The sequence below is a fragment of the Podarcis tiliguerta genome (assembly GCF_965153285.1).
Source record: "Podarcis tiliguerta genome assembly, chromosome: 4".
Taxonomy (NCBI): Eukaryota; Metazoa; Chordata; class Lepidosauria; order Squamata; family Lacertidae; genus Podarcis; species Podarcis tiliguerta.
The window spans coordinates 76070635-76088733 of record NC_139537.1 but is presented as its reverse complement, the minus strand read 5'-3'; the positions used below and the strand labels follow the sequence as shown (position 1 = coordinate 76088733).

General features: G+C 42.7%; 1 protein-coding gene and 1 long non-coding RNA gene across 14 annotated transcripts in view; one reads left to right on the top strand and one right to left on the bottom strand.

Moving 5' to 3' along the window:
- Positions 1-18015, bottom strand: part of ADPRHL1 (ADP-ribosylhydrolase like 1) — a 37468-nt gene extending 19453 nt beyond the window's left edge. For 2 of the 12 annotated variants that reach the window (XR_014510430.1, XM_083437577.1), the window contains exons 1-4: positions 17480-18005; positions 10967-11131; positions 5217-5342; positions 1692-1832 (exon numbers count right to left, since the gene is read on the bottom strand). Coding sequence is in view for 8 of the 12 variants with exons in the window: in XM_083437577.1 (XP_083293703.1) it covers positions 1692-1832; positions 5217-5342; positions 10967-11131; positions 17480-17696 (649 nt within the window). In the remaining 4 variants the exon portion in view is untranslated. Of the gene's footprint in view, positions 1-1691; positions 1833-5216; positions 5343-5710; positions 6050-7635; positions 8117-10966; positions 11132-17479 lie in introns of those variants that run through there. The other 10 variants (XR_014510431.1, XR_014510432.1, XM_083437576.1 and 7 more) reach the window with 7 other exon arrangements.
- Positions 7015-18099, top strand: part of LOC310676388 — a 13796-nt gene continuing 2711 nt past the window's right edge. Inside the window, exons 1-3 of one of the 2 annotated variants that reach the window (XR_014510525.1) lie at positions 7015-7576; positions 12856-12928; positions 13057-13109. This is a non-coding gene — a long non-coding RNA (uncharacterized lncRNA). The remainder of the gene's footprint in view (positions 7577-12855; positions 12929-13056; positions 13110-18099) is intronic. The other variant, XR_014510524.1, reaches the window with a different exon arrangement.

The following is an 18099-nucleotide window of genomic DNA, read 5'->3' as shown; positions in this document are numbered from 1 at the left end:
GAGAAAAACTTTTTTTTAAATAAACACCAGATTGCTGCTGATTATGAAAAAGTCATTTGTGAAGTTGCTTCAGTTTAAGAAAGGCAGGCTATGCTCATTTTCTCAGTATGTGTACCACTTGCACTTTGAAGACAGGAACAAAAATACAATTTTATTACCTGCAAATAGCTTACTGATCCCTGCTGACTAAAAAGTTACTTTATCTCTTGTTGCAATCTGGAGGGAGCCAGGGATACCTTAGGCCTTTTAAGTAGGTGAAACTCTGATGTCGCACATTCCGTATCACAGCTGATCCTGGAAATCCTTGACCTACCAGTCATTTTCATCCACCTACCTGACTATTTGCTCAGTCAGGATCTTCCCTCCCAACACCTGTTCCCTCACAGTCACATTGCTCAGCTTTCTGCTTTTGGGGTTCCCCCAAAGGCACTTGAGAGATGCTTCTTACTAGCCTCTTGTTATTTACCTATGGCCTTAGACATATGGTTTTCCTCCCCATCTTTCCCTTGCTTCATTCCCCTTCCTTTCTTCTTTACAGCCCTGAAACCCTTTGCACTATGCTGTCCCTGAGCAGAAGGCAGACTTTTGTCAAAGAAGTACTAGGCATCATCTTCTGCAGCATATAGCAAACATCTGTCTGTACTAAGTGCTACCACAGGTGATCACTTGTGGCTACCTAGCAGTAAAACTGCCTCTGAGAACTACAGAGTGAGAATATGCAGAACAGGAAACATTAAACAAATGTGCTTTTTTTAAAGAAAACAAAAGCAAAAGAAATTGACTGAATAATTCAAAAGGAGAGATTTCTTGAGAAAAGGGGCTCACATTTGTTTCAGGCAGGGTTTTTAAAATGTCGTCCCCTTTATTTATTTCTAAAATAGCATTGCACTTCACTCCATAATGACAGATGCATGCTTTAGGAGTATTGCATATTTTACTCAGGGTTGGAATCGTGCAAGAAGAGTGACAGCATCCTTCTGTCAAAAGCAGACCAGACCTATACAACTTAATCCTGCACCTGGCCTAGTCAGGAGGAGGAGGAGGAGGAGGAGGAGGAGGAGGAGGAGGAGGCGAAGAAGAAGAAGAAGAAGAAGAAGAAGAAGAAGAAGAAGAAGAAGAAGAAGAAGAAGTTGTTTAGCTAAAAGCCAGAGAACTTCTGAGAAAGAACACAGGGCCTATTATTTGTCAGTAGTTGCCTGCATCACTATCCAAATATGGGTTTCGTTTTTTAAAATTGTGCATATAGGTATATTCCTAGAGCAAGGATTCAGAGAAGAGGGACAGGTAGCAAATTGACAAATACAAACACCTTTATTGGCATTACGAGTGAAAACATTTCAAAACACTAGGATACATTTAAAAGGGACAGGAGTGAGGCTGTTGAGGATCAGAAAGTACTTGATTGTTCTTCTTCACCCTGTCTATTCCCTAGAGGGGTGGGTGATTCATTAAGAACCCTTTCGGGTAAGATGGAGATTAAAAAGGAAGCCACTGGGGCAGTAACGTCCTTGTCCCTATCCGCTCATTTGACAGGTAGCATCTCTTTCTCTAGGCTCATGATAAAACCTTCTGAGTTCAAGATTGAAACAGACACCTGAAATGGCAGTTAGGGAAATTAAGCTACCAGAGCATAAACACTTCAATTATGCACCTTACGTGTGAATTTGCAATTGCATATTGTACAATGTTACCTGCCATGTGCCGAATTGTCTTCTTGCAGTATTCTTCAGCCATTGGGACAACCTTCATCATTTCTCTTCCCCACTGCACCAGTGGCTTTCCTTGTATTGCATATGAAACAAACAGAGCTGTGCACAGTGATCCTAAAAACCCTGAAAGGAGCATAGAAAAATGGTGATGACGATGGCACCAAGTAGCACCAAAAAGGAGGAGAAATCAGTGTACAGATGCATAAGAAACTACGTTTATTAAGCTCAAAGAAAGACAACATGCACACATTTCAAGCTATATGCCTTTCTTCGGGAATATTTTTTTGTTCCCAATAAAACAGGTATTGAACTTCAAATAGCATTACTGTATGTGTATATAACTGACTGGTGCAATGCCTACTCAGAAGTCCCGTTGAACCCAGAAGGGTTTATTCTTAGGTCAACTGGAGTTAGCTTTCATCACTACTTTCAACACCTGACCACAGAGAGGGTGCCACTACCAAGAAGGCCCTCTGCCCGGTTCTTTTACATAGTGTATGTGTGGAGGTTTGTGCCAGCCTCACTTGGGTAGGTTCTTTTTCTATTTGCTTATTTTAAATGGGGATTTTTAGTTGGAGGGTTCCCCTATGAAATGCTGGTCAAGTGTTGGTGGCACTGCTTCGGACAATTACTTTTCCTTTTTGATTCTGGCATTGATGTCCTCCAAAGAAGGAGCGATTTGGCTGTTGTGTTAATTACAATTTGCCTGTTATTTTAGTGATGTATCATTTCAGATACTGTGCCTTTATAACACAGAAACCATGTGAGCCTTTTTTCCACCATTTAATCTCCACTGGAGGAGATGCTTCATCAACTTTATTCCTGAGAGCTAGACTGCCAATAAAAGCACATGAGTTAAAAAAAATAATGTGACAATTCTGATAGATTTACTGAATCCAATTAATCACTGTCATCCTTAGCATTCAATGCAGATCCTTCATGCAGTGTGCCAAACACTTAAAAGTCACATAGTCTGCAACTTTATTTTGCCATTTTAAAACCTAGGTAACAAGCAAGATTGTGTGAGCATTTATCATTTAAAGTAATGAAACTAGATTGGGGCGAACTGGCATAATGGAATACTTCAGCAAATATGTATGACTTACAACTTGTGTCTCTACTTAGGAGGGAGCAATCTGATATGTGATGATTGTTGGCTGAGATTAACATTCCAGGGTGATGACTTCTTTTACATGTCTATGTCCAATTGATCTTAATGAGGATAACATTAGAATGGTGCATAGGTTTAAAACAACTGCTTTTATGGCCCTTAGAGCTACCGAAAATGAAAATCATGAAAACAAACTGCTGAAAATTAAAAGGAATTCATAATATGTTGCAGGTCATTCCGCTGAACTCAGTATGAACAGCCCTAAAACAGACTGATCCGAAGTTCAACCATAACAGTTTCTTGCTCTGATTAACCAGTGGTTTTGCACGGTGTCACTGTTTTCATGTCAGACTGGACTACAGCTAACCTGGTCTCAGAATGCAGCTGTTTCTGGTTATTGCTTCTACTGACCTACAGTAATTTTGCAATTCTAATGGTGGGCATATTGCATTGTTTTTCCCCCAGACTGATGGCAGGTGAAGCTGCAGAACAGATGTGTGCCCTAAGCAATGGCTCTCAGATTGCAGACCACTGCTGTTCCACTTACCAGGCTAGTGGATAGAGAAAGAGGAAGAGTCATAAATGAGTGTGGCTGGCTGGGAGAAACAACATTTCCTCATCCCCCAGATCTCAGAAGTAGGAGATACAGTCAAACTGAGGCTTGTCTTTACTGCTAGTGGTTCTCCAACCTGCTCCTTCGTCTTGTCCAGCCATCCCATTAGCATTTTTCTTGTCTTTCCTCCTCCCCGTTTTTTCCTCCAGTGCTCCCACCCCTATTCCTATCTTCATGCATCAAGAATTGCAGTTGGGGTGTGTGTGTGCTTTTAGTGCAGAACTTGAATCTGACATACTGCAATTGTGATATGTCACACTGCAGAATCCTTGCAAGAAAGAGCCCCCAAGCACTTATGCAGGCTAAGCTCCAGCCACAACTGCCCTGAGCAAAAAGCACCTTAAGTTTGCTACAGGCCTGTGTATGCTAATTTGAGAGTTATGCCCACTGAAACAATAGGAGCTTCAAGGTGAACATGTTAAATTTGTTGTGTGTGTACACACATTTCTTCTCTGTTTCATACTTGAACACTATATTAGGTTTGCTCTGTCCAAATGGTACTGCAATCCACCCAGCCTCACCCCCTTGACTGGGCTTCCTTCCAGTTTAGGAGCCCAGATGAGGACAGGGAACTATTAAAAACTACACAGGGCCATTTGCAAGGGGAAACTGAAGGGCAGAGAAGGGTTAAACACCTCTCCCCACCCACCAGCTTTCCCCTGCAAGTGTCTCTCCACCCCTGCATTATGAGGAGAACTACATAAGTGTAAACTACATAAGTGTAGTTTATTGAATACAATTTAGTTTATTGAATTTATGTGTTGTTTCCCACCATCAAAGAAGTCTTGAAGCAACTTGCAAAAGAAAAAAATCTATAAGAGACATGTCCATTTAAAACAATGCAACATACTAAATGTGTTCTCCTACAATAATCACTTACAAGCAACCATACCATCCAAGAATGGTCCCAAAAGAAATAGCTGCTAAAAGCCAGACTGTTATTGTTGGGTAAATGCCAGAAAAATAAATACATCTTCTCCTGGTGCTGAAAAGATGACAATGTTAGCAGCAGACAAGCTTCCAAGAGGAGAGTGTCCCATAAGCATAGGACTACCACAGAAAACATCTCTTTTCCTATTGCCACCCTCTGAGCATCTTTGGAGGGAACATACAGAGATTCCCTTATTAAAATTGAGGTAGATTCTTATGGAGAAAGGTTGTCCTCGAGGTACTGGGCTCCCAAGCCATGCAATACTTTGATAGGTCAAAACCAGTACTTTGAATTTTACTTGGAAACAAATTGGCAATTAGTGCAGGTAAGGTAAAAAGATAAAAGATAAAGGACCCCTGGCTTGCGAAGTCCAGTCAAGTGCGACTATGGGGTTGCGGCACTCATCTCGCCGAGGGAGCTGGTATTTGTCCACAGACAGCTTTCCAGGACATGTGGCCAGCATGACTAAAATGTTACTGGCACAATGGAACACCGTGACGAGTGCCAGAGCAGACAGAAACACCGTTTACCTTCCTGCTGCACTGGTACCTATTTATCTACTTGCACTGGCATGCTTTTGAACTGCTAGGTTGGCAGGAACTGGGACAGAGCAACGGGAGCGCACCATGACTGGTGTTTTATGTTGAGATTGCCCCTTCTCTGTCAACAACCTGGCGACTGCGTTCTGTGCTAGTTGCATTTTTTTCAATTGCCTTCAAATGCTGTTAACAGACCTCAAGCCGCGCATACAGATCAGCCAGGGCTTTGGCAGGAGTGCCAGTCTTGCAAGGGGCAGGGCAACCCAGAGTCAATACATCCTAACCAAAACAGGTTGATTTGCCTAGACGTTACCTGTAGGATGGTTATGAGTCATTCGTCCAACTTCAATGCTCACTTCAATGAGAGTTTCCAGCCTGTCAGGCTTCCAGTATTTCATCCCTAAGCACATGGCTTTTGTAGCTGCTCCAAATCCTGAACCTATCGTCAACAGCAACAAAAAGGCAAACGAGTCATGAACGAGAATTTGAATCACGTTTAATTGTAGCTGATGATGTTAGTGAATTTTGAAGTGGTGTGGGAGCCAGAAGGCTGCTGGGAAGTTGGTAGTCGGAGTCCGAGAGCTCTGAAGGTGGGAGGCAGGCCCGTGAAGAGGGATGGGGGAAGACAGGTACACTTGCCCTAGACCTCAGGGGGGCTAAGCTGACCAGGGCCCACCCACCAGAAATGCCTCATACCTCCCAGCCACCCTGGGCCTGAAAGAAGCTCTGCACGGCCCTTGTGGGGGGCAACAGGTGGCTCATCGCTAAGCTGGGAGGAAGATAGTAATTATAATTCAGTATACATACGTATATAGGGTGTGGTAATCCAAAATGAAACACCTTTTAAGTCCTGTTGATGTTAACATGAGAACTAAGGGTGTGACCAGGCCCGTGCAGAGCTTGTCTTGAGGCCTTAGTTGGGAGTCTTGTTAGAATAAAGTTATAAACTCAAACAAAAAAGCAGGTGGTCCCTTGGCAGGACAACCTGCCCTGCCCCCCGGCCAGCCAAGCCCTCCAAGGCCCAGGGCGAATGTACCTAGCTGCCCCCACCCTGCTTTGCATAAGCCTGTGTGTGACTATATATTTCTGTACCCCACTTATTTGGGAGTAAGTCCCATCCAACTGGGTGGGACTTGCTTCACAGTATACATGTTCAGTGTTCTCCCTTGCTGAATTTCCTAATGAAATTGTCAGGGAACTGCCATCAGTGTCCGAGGGAGAGAGCAAGCTCCGAAGGGATCCCAGAGAGCGTCCCGGGAGTGGGAGGGGCAGCCCATCTTCTGGGGGAGAGAATCAGCGTAGCTCCAGTGGAGAAGGGGGGAGATGGGGGAATCGGCGAGGCAATCCCATGACTCCTTGCCGGGGACCAGCGGGGAGAGAAGGGGTCCTCTGCTGCCCACGCCCTCCTTGCGCAGAAGGCTTCTGCGCAGGTAGAGTAGGCGGAGACTGGGCGTCAAAGAACTTCTTTGCTGGAAGAAGTTTAAGAAACGCCCACTGACGGATTCTGCCAGCGATTGAGACGGTCACAGGCGAGTGGCTGCCCGGACAGGAAAGGTTCACTCAGGCAACCCAGCCAGAGGTTGGGACAAGCTTACCCACGAGCAACCCCTAGAACCATTACAGAAATCAATTCAATAAAACATTCACTTTCGCTGGATTGTTATATATGTAATATATTTTGAGTGCATTTCTGCTTATATCCCATTTTTCCCCATTGAAGTAACTTACAATATTTCGAAAGAATTATAAAAGCTGGAGGTTGCTGATTTGGTCTCAGAGGGAAGGAAAACAACAACTTTTACACCAAGCCTAGAAACAGCTCCTAGCAGCGAGTTCCCTCTCCCAAGTACCATAGTCCATTGCTTAGGCCGCAGCAGGGAAGGCAATCACACCCCTCCATTATACAGCTGTATTGCTACCCGGACTATTATTATTATTATTATTATTATTATTATTATTATTATTATTACATTAATTGAAGTGAGTTTTATCTTGACATTGTTAGGTGACCTTTTGCAAGCCCCCTTGAAGGTGTTTAAAAGGCAGGAATGTGGAAATATAAGTTAAAACAATAATAAAGACATAAAAGCCAGGCTGAATCTACACACATATATTTTAAAAATGCTGTGAAAGTGCTTAAAAAAAAAAATTAAAAATATATGTGGAATTTGCCATTAGCTCACTAGAGCCATCTAGTGTCACATTTGTATAATGTGCTTAAAACATTACATTTGCAGCCATATACCTGAGTCCCCAATCAAAAAACATCAATTAATAAACAGCAGATTAAACAACAACAATAAAAAGCATCCACAATAAGCAACACCATACAAAAATCCCACAAAATCCAAATACTCATGTAGGCCTCCTCTTAACACAATATAGCTTCCATCATATGAAGTTGCAAGATAAGCAAAACATTTTAAAAAATTGTAACAGCAGCATTGAAAACAGTGGTAAGAATCAATAACAATAAAATAATTAGCTGTCTAGAGGAAAGCACTGTCAGTGCCAACCAGCCCTCTTTGAGGAGGATTTTCCAAAGACCCAGGACCATGACAGAAGAGGCCCTGACTGTCTCCCATCACCACTCACAGTATCTCAAAAGGGCAGGCGTCTGAAGCAAGGCCTCTGATGACAACTCAAGCGTCAACAACCTAAGTTCATACAGGGGTAAATAGCCACTCATTGTTATACATAAAGAAAACAAGTAGCAGAGTTCATTTCCATACCAGAGATACAGAGACAAGGTTTCCAGGCCGGAGAATAAGGTTGCAGGATAACCTGAAACCCTGACCCTTTTCAAAATTCAGCACTAGGCCTATGAGGCCTTTTTCTCCATAGAAACCGTGGCTGCCAGCCGTTTTTAGGAGTTCGGGATGCCAACTGTGCTGTGTCCAGCTTGTCAGGCACAGGAACGTGCTTCAACCCTAGTAGTGGAACTTAGTCCTGGTATTTGCTTATTAGTTTAATGCTTCACACCCGACTGAATGGCTTGGTGCATGTTAAGCTATGAATAAGATTAAGCTGTTAGAGCCTCATAGTCTGTTGTCACCTCACAACGGATAGGCAGGGGCTGGGTAAAAAGGTTGTTGTTGTTGCTATAATATCCCCTAGCCAATGTAACCTTTAATTACATTTTAACAATACTCTTTTCTATATTTTTAGCTTGTTTTGTTTTATTATCATATCGTATCGTATCGTATTTACACAAAAGGTGTCTGGCTGTTGAATTGGTTGCACCCACCCACTTATATATGTGGTAGTTACAACATGAAGCTGGAAAGAGGGGGGGGGGAGAGGCTGACTTTTTAAGGGACAAAGCCTCTAAACCCAAGTCTCCTATAGTCCATGCTTTATAGAAATAGAAATTACCAACCAAATGTCTGCTAGCATTCTAGTGGCTATGAACATAGCCATTTCTCACTTCACATGACTTCATATACATCATTTAAGAAAGCAATTCCAGAAGACTGGCTTATATGGGTTTAGTTGTGCTCACCTTATATAGATCCTACGTGGAATCTCAAATAGCTATTGTGATTTTGCTTTGAGAGATACACAGACTTTTTCAAAACACTTTCTAAGGTTTCTGTTCAATCTATGCATGAATGAGAGCAGCATGCTTGTAACTGCTTCACTACCAAACTGCTATTCATTCATGGAACGGGGCCAGAGGGGGGGGAAGTGAGCTAAAACTGCCAGGTATTTTTCTTTTTTCTTCCAGCAATTGCCATAAGAAGGACATAGTGGGGAGAGAGGCAGCAGCACTGTCAAACGAGGTTGATTGCAGAGAGACAAAAATAATCATCGTATTGCATTACAATGTTTATGCCATGATGTTGCATCAATATATGATGCTGGTGTTGAGTGGTTCTATATTCCAGTGATATAGTGTCACATCAACACAGTGCTGGGTCTGGAATCTGCACTTTCCTTGTGAGGCCGTGCGCAGCTAGTAAAGAAGATGTACAATGCCTCGTCTAAATGGTTAGTACTAAAGACTGGAAAGTGATCTCTCTGCAGAATGTATATGTTGCATTTGAAGCCTGAATAATACAATAACTACCACAGTGAAGTTGCGTCTCGGCACATACTCTGAGATGCATCACATATGCCACATTTTGCTCCCTGGGCAATTCGGTTTACCGTATTTTTCACTCTATAAGACGCACCAGACCATAAGACGCACCTAGTTTTTGGAGGAGGAAAACAAGAAAAAAATATTCTGAATCTCAGAAGCCAGAACAGCAAGAGGGATCGCTGCGCAGTGAAAGCAGCAATCCCTCTTGCTGTTCTGGCTTCTGGGATAGCTGCGCAGCCTGCATTCACTCCATAAGATGCGCACACATTTCCCCTTACTTTTTAGGAGGGAAAAAGTGAGTGTTATAGAGCAAAAAATACAGTAAATAGATTACTTTACATCATGGGTAGGCAAACTAAGGCCCGGGGGCCGGATGCGGCCCAATCACCTTCTCAATCCGGCCCGCAGATGGTCCAGGAATCCAGCATGTTTTTAGATGAGTAGAATGTGTCATTTTATTTAAAATGCCCCTCACAAGGTCCGAGGGACAATGGACCAGCCCACTGCTGAAAAAGTTTGCTGACCCCTGCTTTACATGGACAAAATGTCCACATTAGTGCAGTCCCTTAAAAGGATCCACGACAGATTGTATTCCTGAAAAGAAACACAAATTCCAGAACAAAAAATCTGGACCAGAAGGCATCGTGCCAAGCACAAAGACGCTTTAAATAGACATTTAAGCTGGACAGAGATAACTTACAAAAGGACGCAGTGCCCTACAAAAGGAATTCCTGGCAGCTTGCTTTTCGCATCCCAGGCAAATATGGAATTGCTGAAAAACTATACAATGAGTACAATCTTTCCCCACATGGTCATAGTGCCCATACAAGGAAGAAACCTGCCCTTACGCATCAACACGTGTAACTATAGGCAACTTATAAAGCATGTAAAGAATAAAAATAATTATATACTTCATTACTGAGCGAGGCATTATTGTCAGAAGTAGATTAAATGAGAATGTAGGGGGAGGATCGTAGAATATCTGTTTTGCAATGCAGAAGGTTTCAGGTTCAGTCCCCAACATCTGCAGGAAGGGATGGGAGACAATCCTGTCTTAAATCCAGGAGAGTCACTGTTCATCAACTGTAGATAACACTGAGCCAGATGGACCTATAATGTGACTTAAGTATAAGGCAGCTTTCTATGTAAGAAGCTGTGGTTGCCTCCAGAAATAACAGTACTACTTTGGGGCTATGTAAAAAATACTACGTAATGAACACTGATTTAAATCAGTTAGTGCTGAGATAGCAGCAAAATGGGAAACTCTTCAGATTGCAAAAATAATGCAATCACATTCATGTTTACTCAGAAGTAAGTCCTCCTTTGTGCAATGGGGCTTCCTATCAGGTTAGTGCCCATGAACTCGCAGCCTAACAGTGCAATCCTACACTTAGAAGTAAACCCACTGAATTCAGTGGCACCCCTAGCCTGCTGCCCGCAAGTGTAGTACAGTGGTACCTCGGGTTACATATGCTTCAGGTTACAGACTCCGCTAACCCAGAAATAGTACCTCGGGTTAAGAACTTTGCTTCAAGTTGAGAACAGAAATCGCGTGGCGGCAGCGGGAGGCCCCATTAGTTAAAGTGGTGCTTCAGGTTAAAAACAGTTTCAGGTTAAGAACGGACCTCCGGAACAAATTAAGTACTTAACCCGATGTACCACTGTACTGGAGTAGGATTTTTAAGCAGAGGTTGGATGGTCATCTGTCATAGATGCTTTATCTGGGATTCCAGCATTGCAGGGGGTTGGACTAGATGACTCTTGGGGTCCCTTCCAACTCTACAATTCTATGATTCTACCAGTCAGATTGGCTTCTGTGTATGCTTTTGGTGAGGGGGGCTGCCACATTGTCCTTTGCCTCAGGCAGCAAAATATATTGAGCCAGCCCTGACTTTATTATTCCTTACCAATCCACTGTAGGTTACTTTAAAGTACAATGATGTAGGATAAGTTTCACCTCAGAAAAACCACCACCTTACCTTTCTCATTAAATGGTGTGTGCCAAGCCAGGAGATAGTTGTCTGGCTTCAGTTGGGAGCAGCCTTCGATAGTAGCAGGATCTGACCGTCTCCCAGGAAGTTTGTCAATAGCATCCACATAACGTTTTACAAGTTCCCGATATAGGTCTTCTAAACACCAATAATCTGTTCAGGAGAAGAAAAGTGTTATATACAGTAGTCAGATGAAGCAGCAGGGAATGTTCTAAAGGAGAAAAGGAAATCACTCCTGCTGCTGCTTTTTAATTTGCCAAGGTTGCTAAAGATGGATCAGTGACACCTTAAACCCTTAAACTACTCTGTCGTCAGTGCTATTTTTCTAGAAAAAAGAGGTGCTGGAACTCACCACGAACGCCTCCCTTGTTCTCTTATAATGGCAATGGCACCTGAGAAGTGCCGGAACTGAGTTGTGGTGAGTTCCAGCTGGGGGGGGAACCTGCCCATCATAAACACAATTAGGAGGTTAAATAATGTATAGTGCAATTCTATGCATGTTTACTTAGAGGTGTCAGGTGAGAGAAAAGCTGGAGCTGGGGCATATATATTTACATCCTACCTTTCTAGGCAAAATGCCCACTCTGTGTGGCTTACACAACAACATAAAGCAGGGGTAGCTAATACAATGCCATCAAACACAATGCCGTAAAATTTAACAAAAGCAGAACAGCAAAAATTACAATCAGAGGAAAATTAACCTTTAAAACAGTTGAAATAATATACAGTGGTACCTTGGTTCTCAAACGCCTTGGTACTCAAACAACTTGGAACCCAAACACTGCAAACCCGGAACTAAGTGTTCCGGTTTGCGAACTTTCTTTCGGAAGCCGAACGTGTTCTGTTTCGAGTGTTATGCTTCCATTTTGAGTGCCACACTTCCATTTTGAGCATTATGCTGAGGTCTGTCTGTTTTTGCTATTTATTTTGCGGTTTTGTTTTTGCAGCTCTTTTTTGTTTTGTTTTTGTGACTGTGTAGAACCCAGTTCAGCTACTGATTGATTGTGTGACTGCAGTACATTGTTTATTGCTTTCATTTTATGGATCAATGGTCTTGTTAGATAGTAAAATTCATGTTAAATTGCTGTTTTAGGGGTTGTTTTTGAAAGTCTGGAACGGATTAATCCATTTTGCATTACTTTCTATGGGAAAGCACGCCTTGGTTTTGAAATGCTTTGGTTTTGGAACTGACTTCCAGAATAGATTACCACTGTAGCTTTTATTGCAAGGCAATGAGGGGACAACTGTAACTCTTTGGGGTTCTTACTCCATAAACTGGTTCTTACACCATAAACATGGTGGAAAAAACTCTGTATATGAACAGGGGCACTTTTGGGATCTCTGTATCAAAAAAAAAAATTGTAGAAAATGGAGTGGCTGAAACAGGGATGCAGTTTTATATATTCATCCTGGTATATATTCAGGGAGATTAGATAACGACGACATTGGTTATTTAATGAGCTTTCATTCTGATGTGTTTCTAGGGATGTTAAATGACCTTTCACCAAACAAGTGCTGTCCTGTGTGTTCCAGTGCAATTCCCCATCACTTTTCTTATTAAAGAAGTGGGCTTGTTGCACGAGACCTCTCCATCAGCTATAAAGCTACAACCTGAATTAGTCCATATGTGCTTAAAACCCACTCCAAAATAGCACCAGTCTGGAAGCGCCCTGCAAAGCCATTTTTTAACGTTCCAACAAACAGAACTGAGAGATACATATAGAAAACAATGAATAAATAAATAAAAATTATTTAGCTAGCACTGGGCATCACCCATCCCTCTCCCAACCCTACCCAAAAGTAGTAATGTTGAGAAAGAACTCTACCCCCCCCATGCAAATTCCATAGCAAATCTAGCCCATTGTCCCGTATTGCAGGTTGAAAGGAACTCTGGCTGGGAGAGATTGATTTATGTCAGCACGGCAGAGTATTGCACTCTGAATACTTCAGGTCAGGCTCTAAGTCACTTATAACAAACTTGCAATGTTGGACCGCTATCACAGTTTTGAATGAAGCTGAGAGAGTAGTTTACAGCCAGAATGCATTGTTTTCCCATTGGCTTTATTCCCACATTGCAGGTTGGGGTGAGATACAACAACCCTGCAGTGGTTCATTGTTATAACAAGGAAAGGTTAGTTGGGATATGCCCTAAGTATTTGGCCCTGGCATTAACATTCCTCACCCTGCGGTGAAGTGTTAGCTAAGTTAGGACGCTCCTCTATTTATAGTCCTGATTTTAGGTTCCATTGCGTCTTCCATAAAGAAAACTTTCTTTAATTTCCCTACTTTATTCACGTGAGCCATATTATTGCTTGGTACTATCCTATGTGAATATTAAGAGGCAGCAAAGAACAGTGAGGATGGAAAGATCAGCAGATTACAAGTGTATTAAACCATTCCTAGGGACACAAGTGGCGCTGTGGGTTAAACCACAGAGCCTAGGACTTGCCGATCAGAAGATCAGCGGTTCGAATCCCCGCGACGGGGTGAGCTCCCATTTCTCGGTCCCTGCTCCTGGCCACCTAGCAGTTCGAAAGCACGTCAAAAGTGCAAGTAGATAAATAGGTACCGCTCCAGCGGGAAGGTAAACAGCGTTTCCGTGCGCTGCTCTGGTTCACCAGAAGCGGCTTAGTCATGCTGGCCACATGATCCGGAAGCTGTACGCCAGCTCCCTCGGCCAATAAAGCAAGATGAGCGCCGCAACCCCAGAGTCGGTCACGACAGGACCTAATGGTCAGGGGTCCCTTTACTTTACCTTAAACCATTCCTAATTCATCTCTAGTCAAGATGTGAACATCTTTGCACAGGGTAAAAACATCCTCAACCTGGTCAACACTCCTGGATGTGTACACAAACAGAAATAAATCCAATGGAGCCAGGCTGATGGGAATAGCTCGGGGGGAAAGCGCTGTGAAACATTCTGGCTGGGAAGGGGGGGAGAAACAACTTTACTGTGCTCTAAAATTTCCCAGACATAGCCAGGATTTTTCCATCAAAAATGGTGTCTGGGCAGAATTTTCGGCAGTCATTTGAAATGTCTTTTCAAAAACAAAACAAAATGCTTTTGTGTCCAGATTTTCACTTTTAATATAGGGCACATTTTGGATAACATCATGTGACCACAGGTTAAAAGCCCAGCACTGGAAATGCACTGAGTGCATAGTAAAGATGAAGGGACCCCTGACCATTAGGTCCAGTCACGGAAAACTCTGGGGTTGTGGCGCTCATCTCGCTTTATTGGCCAAGGGAGCCGGCATACAGCTTCCAGGTCATGTGGCCAGCATGACTAAGTCGCTTCTGGCGAACCAGAGCAGCGCACGGAAATACCGTTTACCTTCCCGCCGGAGCTGTACCTATTTATCTACTTGCACTTCGTGCTTTCAAACTGCTAGGTTGGCAGGAACAGGGACCGAGCAACGGGAACTCACGTCATCGCTGGGATACGAACCACTGACCTTCTGATCGGCAAGCCCTAGGCTCTGTGGTTTAACCCACAGCACCACCTGCATCCCAAGTGCATAGTAAACAGTAGTATAAATACAGCCAAAATAAGAAGGGGTACACAGACTTAACAGTTTCCAGTTCTGTTTTTCTGTTAACTCGATATATGTACCTGAATACAGAAATGCTGGAGGTAGCTTCCAGGAGGTTCCCAGAGCATGGCTATAAGCTTCAACCTTGTGTGTGTACCTACTGCCAATATAAGGAGGCAGCCACCAGTTTTTGAGCTTGCATGAGCAGCTGCAAAAGGGCACTTGGAGATTCAGACAGAATTGTATTGGCCATGATGGGGGAATATGCAGACCTGTTTGGCCTCCTGCAACTTGTTAGATTTGTAATTTCAAGGCAGCCCATCTCACTACAGCCCTTCTGCCCACTGCAGCTGTTGATTAGGTCACACTGAATCCTGCAGTATGAATACCTGATGCACACCACCTGGCCAATGGCTCTGATAGCATCATAGGTCCTGGGCCACTCTGCCATGAATGCCAGTGGTCCATATGCCTTGATGTAGGAGAAGCAGATGATCACATGTCTACATATTGTTGCATGCCACCACAATTTCTCAGTGACGCGAGGTTCCAGGGGCTCCAGGAGCTAACCCAGGATTTGTTTCCTTTTGGAATGAGGCACAGTGCAGACTGTGGTTCCTTTATATGGTTTATTTATACGTACATACAACAGGAGCCTACAATGGATGGGTTTGCAGCATTAGCAACCCTAGAGGGTTTTGTTTCTCCCATCCCATAGCTGCAGCCTTGAATTCAAACAGAAATCAAACATTGATCTGACACTCTCCCCAGCTTGCTGTTTTCCTTCTAGGTCACATCTCAACTCTGCTTTTCCTTCTAACTAACCATCCATTTCCCATTTCACATACACCTCTTTCCTTTGTTACGTTTAATGGCCCATCACCCAGGCAATCACCTCACCAGGAAGCTAGCTTGGCTTATATTATAACACTTGTGGGATCCAGGGGTTAGGAAGGTCTCTGCATACATCTTACTTTTTTACCTTACCCCCACCACAAAGCCATAATACTATCCTGGCCAAGAGATAGCACAATTGTTTTGATCAATGGCAGCTATATATTCAACTTTATGATCTAGACACTATTGATTTTTCACATTTGGAAAATGGTAAGGATATGGAGGGAAATAATATTGTATAGCTGCTTTAAGGAGGGAGGCAACTGAAAAGTGATGTTTCCTGCTCTAGAAAACATTAGGACTGCGAAGCTGCAGAAACAGCCACTCTATAGTCCAGCCTGAGATTTTTATGTTCTGGTTTCAACAACCCTAAAAGATAAGTTATGGTAAATCAATTTAGAGATTACCAAAGGACAAAGGAAGATAGGGTTTAGATAGGTGCCTTACACTTAAGACAAAACCAAATGCCATTATTAGATTTCAAATTATCTTTCATTCAATTCTCAGTCCAGTAGACACAAATGGTGATACAGGCAACCCCCATTTACGGAGGGGAGGGTTACATGAAATTGTGTATATTTGAAACACCATTGGAAAAGCCTGCAAAAACCCTGTTCTGCCCCCACCCCCACCCCTTTTCGTGATGTTTTTGGGTCACTTCCAGACAATCATGCACATATCGAACATGCGTAAAAGGGGGCTTGTACTATCTCAACCCATGATGAGCAAGTTAAGGTGCATTTTGCTTTTCAAAATAGGAAAGCATGTATTGTCTTAAATGGCTAGAAACTGATTTTATCATGTTCCTATGTCTAAAACAGGAAGATCATGCAGCACACATGTATTAAAACAACTGGTGCTTGCAATTGCAATTGGTGGAATTCAGACAGAAGTTCAAAAACGAGATTTAGAAACAGCAGCTACCCTGCTGTATACGCTATAGGCAGAGGGATACGTATGTAGTTTGCTTTTGTACAGCTAAAAATGGTTGCAAAGCAGCTTGATAAGCCTTGCAGATAACATTTATGCTCATACAGAGGTCAAGAAGCAGGAAACATGTGACATGCATTTAATCACTGACTATATTCAGAAGTATGTTAGTCATCCTTTTCCATGATAGGTTGACATCTTGCCATTATCTTTAGGGTATTAGCTCCTGCTCACATCATTGGCTAACCAGTAGCTAGACACGAAATATCCCAGATTCTCTTCACAAGGCCTCTGGTGGCTAAATTTAGAGCATCTCAGCAGCAGTCAGATAAGAGTGGAATGTCAGAGAAATTTCATTGACTTTCCTGATTCTAGAAAACACACTGAGAAGTGCAACACATTTGGAGAGCATTTGTCTTCAGTGAAGATACAGATGTTTTGTTCAGCAGTTGTCTTGAAAGTATCATAAAAACAACACATAAATTGGGTTGTAAGATACCGTTGCATTCAATAACTTGACAATATTGGATGCTTTTTATGCAAAGGGAGTTGATACTTACTATGATGGGCAGCTGTCTATATACCAGTCAGGAACAGGCAACTCTGATAAAGGAAAATGGCTTAAGGTTTTCTTTTCCCCATCCATGTCTCATTCAAGGCAAGTTTATGTCAATGCATCCAGTGAAAGAAAAATAGTGTTCTAATAAATTTTATACAACCAACGAAGAGACTATGTAACCTTCTTACTGTGAATGGAAATCATATTCATTCTCATTCATATAGATAGATAGATAGATAGATAGATAGATAGAGTGTGAGAACATTGAGACTCAATTATTCTCAGTAATAAGGTAGACCAGTATTCTCTTCTCCATATTGAAATAGAAAGATAAGAAATAGTTGGCCACCTAGCAAGCTCACCTGAGGTGGTAATTGAAGGGAAGACTCCTTGTATCATTTACATTCTCAGCAACCATGCTAGCTATATGGCAAAACCAGGACATCAAATGCATTGATAACTGAAGGTAGCATGAATTTCTGCACAAACTCGCTGCTTAGGTAACAGAACACAATAATTACAGCTGTTCTCCAGTTTTAGCCTTCCCCTCCCAGCTTGCATACAACCTGAAGTTTTTCCTACCTGTGACGAGAGCCTCAGCTGTAGCCATGTGCATAAGAGTATTATCGCTGATTGGCCATTTGTCAGATGACAGGACCAGGTTCTCGAGTCCTCCAATTTCTTTCAGTTCCCCTTGAATCTTTGCACCTAATGCATTATTTTCCCGTGTGAAATTTCGATAGCCCAGAGCGTCTCCTACCCCTGCCAGCAACAGAGCAGCCTTAAATTTATCCATCATAAGGGGACTTCAATGCCTCTTCGGTTCTCAAAAACTGTCACTTGTTGTTTCTTTGTTCCTTTGCCTTCCAAGCTCAGGTCAAGCAACACTTTATATCGGAGCCATTGTGTCATTGCACAGAGCTGTCTGTATAAGGCAAGCCTTTCCTTTTCTGGCTTTGCAGATGCCACCACTTGTCCGACATCCAATGAAGGGATAGAAATTGTTAGTCCAAGAATTTTCTGACTTATTTTTAAGCTGCAAGCTCCCAAAGTGTGCAATGCACTAGTCCATGCAAGTAGCAAAAATCAAAAACCCTCCTAACAATCCTGGACAAAGCAAGCCAAGAAATATTTTGGCTATCCAGTTCAAGTAACTCTACACCTAGAAAAACACATGCTGTAATCAGGAGGTTTATTTTTAC